The following is a 7,532-nucleotide window of genomic DNA, read 5'->3' on the forward strand; positions in this document are numbered from 1 at the left end:
GAGAGAGAGGGAGGAGGAGGAGGTGGCGCAGAGGAGAGGAGAGGTGTTGCAGAGGAGAGCAGAGGAGAGGAGAGGAGAGGAGAAGAGAGGAGAGGAGGCGCAGAGGAGAGGAGAGGAGAGGAGAAGAGAAGAGAAGAGAAGAGAAGAGAAGAAAGGAGAGGAGAGGAGAGGAGAGGAGAGAGGAGAAGAGAGGAGAGGAGGTGCAGAGGAGAGGAGAAGAGAGGAGAAGAGAGGAGAGGAGAGGAGAAGAGAGGAGAGGAGAGGAGAAGAGAGGAGAGGAGGCACACAGGAGAGGAGAGGAGAAGAGAAGAGAAGAGAAGAGAGGAGAGGAGATGAGAGGTGGCGCAGAGGAGAGGAGAGGTGGCACAGAGGAGAGGAGAGGAGAAGAGAGGAGAGGAGAGGAGGCGCAGAGGAGAGGGGAGAAGAGGAAAGGAGAGGAGAGGAGAAGAGAAGAGAAGAGAAGAGAAGAGAGGAGAGGAGAGGAGAGGAGAGGAGAGGAGAAGTGAAGAGAGGAGAGGAGGCGCAGAGGGGAGAAGAGGAAAGGAAAGGAGAGGAGAGGAGAAGAGAAGAGAAGAGAGGAGAGGAGAGGAGAGAAGAGAAGAGAGGAGAGGAGGCGCAGAGGAGAGGAGAAGAGAGGAGAAGAGAGGAGGCACAAAGGAGAGGAGAGGAGAGGAGAAGAGAAGAGAAGAGAAGAGAGGAGAGGACAGGAGAGGAGAGGTGGCGCAGAGGAGAGGAGAGGTGGTGCAGAGGAGAGGAGAGGAAATGAAAGGAAAGGAAAGGAAGGAAAGGAAAGCAAAGGAAAGGAGAGGAGAGGAGAGGAGGGGAGAAGAGAAGAGAAGAGAAGAGAGAGAGAGGAGAGGAGAGGAGAGGAGAGGAGAGGAGAAGAGAAGAGAAGAGAAGAGAAGAGAAGAGAGGAGAGGAGAGGAGAGGAGAGGAGGAGGAGAGGAGAGAGAGAGAAAAGAAGAGAGGGAGAGGAGGCGCAGAGGAGAGGAGAAGAGAGGAGATGAGAGGAGGCACAAAGGAGAGGAGAGGAGAGGAGAGGAGGGGAGAAGAGAAGAGAAGAGAGGAGAGGAGAGGAGAGGAGAGGAGAGGAGAGGAGAGGAGAGGAGAAGAGAAGAGAAGAGAAGAGAAGAGAAGAGAAGAGAGGAGAGGAGAGGAGAGGAGAGGAGAGGAGAAGAGAAGAGAAGAGAAGAGAAGAGAAGAGAAGAGAAGAGAAGAGAGGAGAGGAGAGAGAGGAGAGGAGAGGAGAGGAGAGGAGAGGAGAGAGAAGAGAAGAGAAGGAGAGAAGAGAAGAGAAGAGGAGAGGGAGAGGAGAGAGAGAGAGGAGAAGAGAGGAGAGGAGAGGAGAGAGAGAGAGGAGAGGAGAAGAGAGGGAGAGGAGGCACACAGGAGAGGAGAGGAGAAGAGAAGAGAGAAGAGAGAAGAGGGAGAGGAGATGAGAGGTGGGAGAGGAGAGGGAGGGTGGCACAGAGGAGAGGAGAGGAGAAAGAGAAGAGAGGAGAGGAGGCGCAGAGGAGAGTGGAGAAGAGGAGAGGAAAGGAGAGGAGAGGAGAAGAGAAGAGAAGAGAAGAGAGGAGAGAGAAGAGAGAGAGGAGGGAGAGGAGAGGAGAGGAGAAGTGAAGAGAGGAGAGGAGGCGCAGAGGGGAGAAGAGGAAAGGAAAGGAGAGGAGAGGAGAAGAGAAGAGAGGAGAGGAGAGGAGAGGAGAGAAGAGAAGAGAGGAGAGGAGGCGCAGAGGAGAGGAGAAGAGAGGAAAAGAGAGGAGGCACAAAGGAGAGGAGAGGAGAAGAGAAGAGAAGAGAGGAGAGGACAGGAGAGGAGAGGTGGCGCAGAGGAGAGGAGAGGTGGTGAAGAGGAGAGGAGAGGAAATGAAAGGAAAGGAAAGGAAAGAAAGGAAAGGAAAGCAAAGGAAAGGAGAGCAAAGGAGAGGAGGGAGAGGAGAGAAGAGAAGAGAGAGAGAGGAGAGAGGAGAGGAGAGGAGAGGAGAGGAGAAGAGAAGAGAAGAGAAGAGAGGAGAAGAGAAGAGAGGAGAGGAGAGGAGAGGAGAGGAGAGGAGAGAAGAGGAGAGGAGAGAAGAAAAGAGAGGAGAGGAGGCGCAGAGGAGAGGAGAAGAGAGGAGAGAAGAGGAGAGGAGAGAAGAGAAGAGAGGAGAGGAGGCGCAGAGGAGAGGAGAAGAGAGGAGAAGAGAGGAGGCACAAAGGAGAGGAGAGGAGAAGAGAAGAGAAGAGGAAGAGAGGAGAGGACAGGAGAGGAGAGGTGGCGCAGAGGAGAGGAGAGGTGGTGCAGAGGAGAGGAGAGGAAATGAAAGGAAGGAAAGGAAAGGAAAGGAAAGCAAAGGAAAGGAGAGGAGAGGAGAGGAGGGGGAGAAGAGAAGAGAAGAGAGAGGAGAGGAGAGGAGAGGAGAGGAGAGGAGAAGAGAAGAGAGGAGAAGAGAAGAGAAGAGAGGGAGAGGAGAGGAGAGGAGAGAAGAGAAGAGAGGAGAGGAGGAGGCGCAGAGGAGAGGAGAGGAGAGGAGAAGAGAGGAGGCACAAAGGAGAGGAGAGGAGGAGAGGAGAGGAGGGGAGAAGAGAAGAGAAGAGAGGAGAGGAGAAGAGAAGAGAAGAGAAGAGAAGAGAGGAGAGGAGAGGAGAGGAGAAGAGAAGAGAAGAGAAGAGAGGATAGGAGAGGAGAGGAGGAGAGGAGAGGAGAGGAGAGGAGAGGAGAGAGAGGAGAGAGAAGAGAGAGGAGAGGAGAGGAGAGGAGAGGAGAGAGGAGAAGAGAAGAGAAGAGAAGAGAAGAGAAGAGAGGAGAGGAGAGGAGAGGAGAGGAGAGGAGAGGGAGAGGAGAAAGAGAAGAGAAGAGAAGAGAGGAGAGGAGAGGAGAGGAGTGGAGAGGAGAGGAGAAGAGAAGAGAAGAGAAGAGAAGAGGAGAGGAGAGGAGAGGAAGGAGAGGTGGCGCAGAGGAGAGGAGAGGTGGTGCAGAGGAGAGGAGAGGAAATGAAAGGAAGGAAAGGAAAGGAAAGCAAAGGTAAGAGGAGGGGAGAAGAGAAGAGAAGAGAAGAGAGGAGAGGAGAGGAGAGGAGAAGAGAAGAGAGGAGAAGAGAAGAGAGGAGAGGAGAGGAGAGGAGAGGAGAGTAGAGAAGAGAAGAGAGGAGAGGAGGCGCAGAGGAGAGGAGAAGAGAGGAGAAGAAAGGAGGCACAAAGGAGAGGAGAGGAGAGGAGAGGAGAGGAGGGGAGAAGAGAAGAGAAGAGAGGGGAGAGGAGAGGAGAAGAGAAGAGAAGAGAAGAGAGGAGAGGAGAGGAGAGGAGAGGAGAAGAGAAGAGAAGATAAGAGAGGAGAGGAGAGGAGTGGAGAGGAGAAGAGAAGAGAAGAGAAGAGAAGAGAGGAGAGGAGAGGAGAGGAGAGGAGAAGAGAAGAGAAGAGAAGAGAAGAGAGGAGAGGAGAGGAGAGGAGAGGAGAAGAGAAGAGGAGAGGAGAGGAGAGGAGAGGAGAGGAGAGGAGAGGAGAGAAGAGAAAAGAGGAGAGGAGGGCGCAGAGGAGAGGAGAAGAGAGGAGATGAGAGGAGGCACAAAGGAGAGGAGAGGAGAGGAGAGGAGGGGAGAAGAAGAGAGAGAAGAGAGGGAGAGGAGAGGAGAGGAGAGGGAGAGGAGAGGAGAGAGAGAGGAGAAGAGAAGAGAAGAGAAGAGAAGAGAAGAGGAGAGGGAGAGGAGAGGAGAGGAGAGGAGAGGAGAGGAGAAGAGAAGAGAAGAGAAGAGAAGAGAAGAGAAGAGAAGAGAGGAGAGGAGAGGAGAGGAGAGGAGAGGAGAGGAGAGGAGAGGAGAGGGGAGAGGAGAGGAGAGGAGGCGCAGAGGAGAGGAGAAGAGAGGAGAAGAGAGGAGAGGAGAGGAGAAGAGAGGAGAGGAGAAGAGAGGAGAGGAGGCACACAGGAGAGGAGAGGAGAAGAGAAGAGAAGAGAAGAGAGGAGAGGAGATGAGAGGTGGCGCAGAGGAGAGGAGAGGTGGCACAGAGGAGAGGAGAGGAGAAGAGAGGAGAGGAGGCGCAGAGGAGAGTGGAGAAGAGGAAAGGAGAGGAGAGGAGAAGAGAAGAGAAGAGAAGAGAAGAGAGGAGAGGAGAGGAGAGGAGAGGAGAAGTGAAGAGAGGAGAGGAGGCGCAGAGGGGAGAAGAGGAAAGGAAAGGAGAGGAGAGGAGAAGAGAAGAGAGGAGAGGAGAGGAGAGGAGAGAAGAGAAGAGAGGAGAGGAGGCGCAGAGGAGAGGAGAAGAGAGGAAAAGAGAGGAGGCACAAAGGAGAGGAGAGGAGAAGAGAAGAGAAGAGAGGAGAGGACAGGAGAGGAGAGGTGGCGCAGAGGAGAGGAGAGGTGGTGAAGAGGAGAGGAGAGGAAATGAAAGGAAAGGAAAGGAAAGAAAGGAAAGGAAAGCAAAGGAAAGGAGAGGAGAGGAGAGGAGGGGAGAAGAGAAGAGAAGAGAGGAGAGGAGAGGAGAGGAGAGGAGAGGAGAAGAGAAGAGAAGAGAAGAGAGGAGAAGAGAAGAGAGGAGAGGAGAGGAGAGGAGAGGAGAGGAGAGAGAGAGAGAGGAGAGGAGAGAAGAAAAGAGAGAGGAGAGGGAGGGCGCAGAGGAGAGGAGAAGAGAGGAGAGAAGAGGAGAGGAGAGAAGAGAAGAGAGGAGAGGAGGCGCAGAGGAGAGGAGAAGAGAGGAGAAGAGAGGAGGCACAAAGGAGAGGAGAGGAGAAGAGAAGAGAAGAGGAAGAGAGGAGAGGACAGGAGAGGAGAGGTGGCGCAGAGGAGAGGAGAGGTGGTGCAGAGGAGAGGAGAGGAAATGAAAGGAAGGAAAGGAAAGGAAAGGAAAGCAAAGGAAAGGAGAGGAGAGGAGAGGAGGGGAGAAGAGAAGAGAAGAGAAGAGAGGAGAGGAGAGGAGAGGAGAGGAGAAGAGAAGAGAGGAGAAGAGAAGAGAAGAGAGGAGAGGAGAGGAGAGGAGAGCAGAGAAGAGAGGAGAGGAGGCGCAGAGGAGAGGAGAGGAGAGGAGAAGAGAGGAGGCACAAAGGAGAGGAGAGGAGAGGAGAGGAGGGGAGAAGAGAAGAGAAGAGAGGAGAGGAGAAGAGAAGAGAAGAGAAGAGAAGAGAGAGAGGAGAGGAGAGGAGAGGAGAAGAGAAGAGAAGAGAAGAGAAGAGAGGATAGGAGAGGAGAGGAGGAGAGGAGAGGAGAGGAGAGGAGAGGAGAAGAGAAGAGAAGAGAAGAGAGGAGAGGAGAGGAGAGGAGAGGAGAGGAGAAGAGAAGAGAAGAGAAGAGAAGAGAAGAGAGGAGAGGAGAGGAGAGGAGAGGAGAGGAGAAGAGAAGAGAAGAGAAGAGAGGAGAGGAGAGGAGAGGAGTGGAGAGGAGAGGAGAAGAGAAGAGAAGAGAAGAGAAGAGGAGAGGAGAGGAGAGGAAGGAGAGGTGGCGCAGAGGAGAGGAGAGGTGGTGCAGAGGAGAGGAGAGGAAATGAAAGGAAGGAAAGGAAAGGAAAGCAAAGGTAAGAGGAGGGGAGAAGAGAAGAGAAGAGAAGAGAGGAGAGGAGAGGAGAGGAGAAGAGAAGAGAGGAGAAGAGAAGAGAGGAGAGGAGAGGAGAGGAGAGGAGAGGAGAGGAGAGTAGAGAAGAGAAGAGAGGAGAGGAGGCGCAGAGGAGAGGAGAAGAGAGGAGAAGAAAGGAGGCACAAAGGAGAGGAGAGGAGAGGAGAGGAGGGGAGAATAGAAGAGAAGAGAGGGGAGGAGAGGAGAGGAGAAGAGAAGAGAAGAGAAGAGAGGAGAGGAGAGGAGAGGAAAAGAGAAGAGAAGAGAAGATAAGAGAGGAGAGGAGAGGAGAGGAGAGGAGAAGAGAAGAGAAGAGAAGAGAAGAGAGGAGAGGAGAGGAGAGGAGAGGAGAAGAGAAGAGAAGAGAAGAGAAGAGAGGAGAGGAGAGGAGAGGAGAGGAGAAGAGAAGAGAAGAGGAGAGGAGAGGAGAGGAGAAGAGAAGAGGGGAGAGGTGACGCAGAGTAGAGGAGAGGAGAGGAGAAAAGAGGAGAAGAGAAGAGAAGAGAAGAGAGGAGAGAGGAGAGGAGAGGAGAAGAGAAGAGAAGAGAGGAGAGGTGGCACAGAGGAGAGGGAGGAGAAGAGAAGAGTGGAGAGGAGAGGAGGCGCAGAGGAGAGGAGAGGAAAGGAAAGGAAAGGAGAGGAGAAGAGAAGAGAGGAGAGGAGAGGAGAGGAGAAGAGAAGAGAGGAGAGGAGAGGAGAGGAGGGGATGGGAGGGGAGAGAAAAGAGAAGAGAAGAGAAGAGAAGAGAGGAGAGGAGAGGAGAAGATAAGAGAAGAGAAGAGAGGAGAGGAGAGGTGAGGAGAGGAGAAGAGAGGAGAAGAGAGGAGGCGCAGAGGAGAGGAGAGGAGAAGAGAAGAGGTAGAGGAGAGGAGAGGAAAGGAGATGAGAGGGGAAGAGAAGAGAATAGAAGAGAGGAGAGGAGAGGTGGTGCAGAGGAGAGGAGAGGAGAGGTTGCACAGAGGAGAGGAGAGGTGGCGCAGAGGAGAGGAGAAGAGAAGAGAGGAGGCGCAGAGGAGAGGAGAGGAGATGAAAGGAAAGGAAAGGAGAGGAAAAGAGAAGAGAAGAGAAGAGAAGAGAGGAGAGGAGAGGAGAAGAGAACAGAGGAGATGAGAAGAGAAGAGAGTAGAAGAGAGGAGAGTAGAGGAGAGGTGGCTCAGAGGAGAGGAGATGAGAGGAGAGGAGAGGAGTGGAGAAGAGAAGAGAAGAGAAGAGAGGAGAAGAGAAGAGAGGAGAAGAGAGGAGAAGAGAAGAGAGGAGAGGAGAGGAGAGGAGAGGAAAGGAGAGGAGAAGAGGAGAGGAGAGGAGAGGAGAAGAGAAGAGAAGAGAAGAGAGGAGAGGAGAGGAGAGGAGAAGAGAGGAGAGGAGAGGAGAGGAGAAGAGAAGAGAAGAGAAGAGAGGAGAGGTGGCACAGAGGAGAGTGGAGACGGCGCAGAGGAGAGAAGAGGAGAGGTGGCGCAGGGGAGAGGAGAGGAGTGGAGAAGAGAAGAGAGGAGAGGAGGGGAGGAGAGGAGAGGAGAAGAGGAGAGGAGAGGAGAGGAGAGGAGAGGAGAAGAGAAGAGAAGAGAAGAGAGGAGAGGAAAGGAGAGGAGAAGAGGAGAGGAGAGGAGAGGAGAAGAGAAGAGAAGAGAAGAGAGGAGAGGAGAGGAGAGGAGAGGAGAAGAGAAGAGAAGAGAGGAGAGGTGGCACAGAGGAGAGTAGAGACGGCGCAGAGGAGAGGAGAGGAGAGGAGAAGAGAAGAGAAGAGAGGAGAGGAGAGGAGAAGAGAGGAGAGGAGAGTAGAGTAGAGTAGAGTAGAGGGAGAGGAGAGGAGAGGAGAGGAAAAGAGAAGAGAAGAGAGGAGAGGTGGCACAGAGGAGAGGAGAGACGGTGCAGAGGAGAAGAGAAGAGAAGAGAAGAGAAGAGAGGAGAGGAGAGGAGAGGAGAAGAAGAGAGGAGAGGAGAGGAGAGGAGAAGAGGAGAGGAGAGGAGAGGAGAGGAGAGGAGAGGAGAGGAGAAGAGAAGAGAAGAGAAGAGAA

General features: G+C 53.4%; 1 protein-coding gene and 2 pseudogenes across 1 annotated transcript; all 3 read left to right on the forward strand.

Moving 5' to 3' along the window:
• The window catches only part of LOC135507414 (trichohyalin-like), a 38,195-nt pseudogene extending 36,878 nt beyond the window's left edge, over window positions 1–1,317 (forward strand).
• Window positions 1,318–1,529: 212 nt separating this feature from the next.
• On the forward strand, window positions 1,530–3,179 carry LOC135507415 (trichohyalin-like; the record flags this gene model as incomplete). The annotated part of the gene is made up of 3 exons (XM_064926959.1): window positions 1,530–1,845; window positions 1,952–2,928; window positions 3,015–3,179. Coding segments are annotated over 3 exons (1,458 nt in total), but the record flags the coding sequence as incomplete, so codon positions are not given.
• A 2,317-nt stretch (window positions 3,180–5,496) lies between these two features.
• Window positions 5,497–7,183, forward strand: LOC135507416 (trichohyalin-like; annotated as a pseudogene).
• The last annotated feature ends 349 nt before the right edge of the window (window positions 7,184–7,532 follow it).

The sequence above is a fragment of the Oncorhynchus masou genome, chromosome 21 (genome assembly GCF_036934945.1).
Source record: "Oncorhynchus masou masou isolate Uvic2021 chromosome 21, UVic_Omas_1.1, whole genome shotgun sequence".
NCBI classification, from domain to species: Eukaryota; Metazoa; Chordata; class Actinopteri; order Salmoniformes; family Salmonidae; genus Oncorhynchus; species Oncorhynchus masou.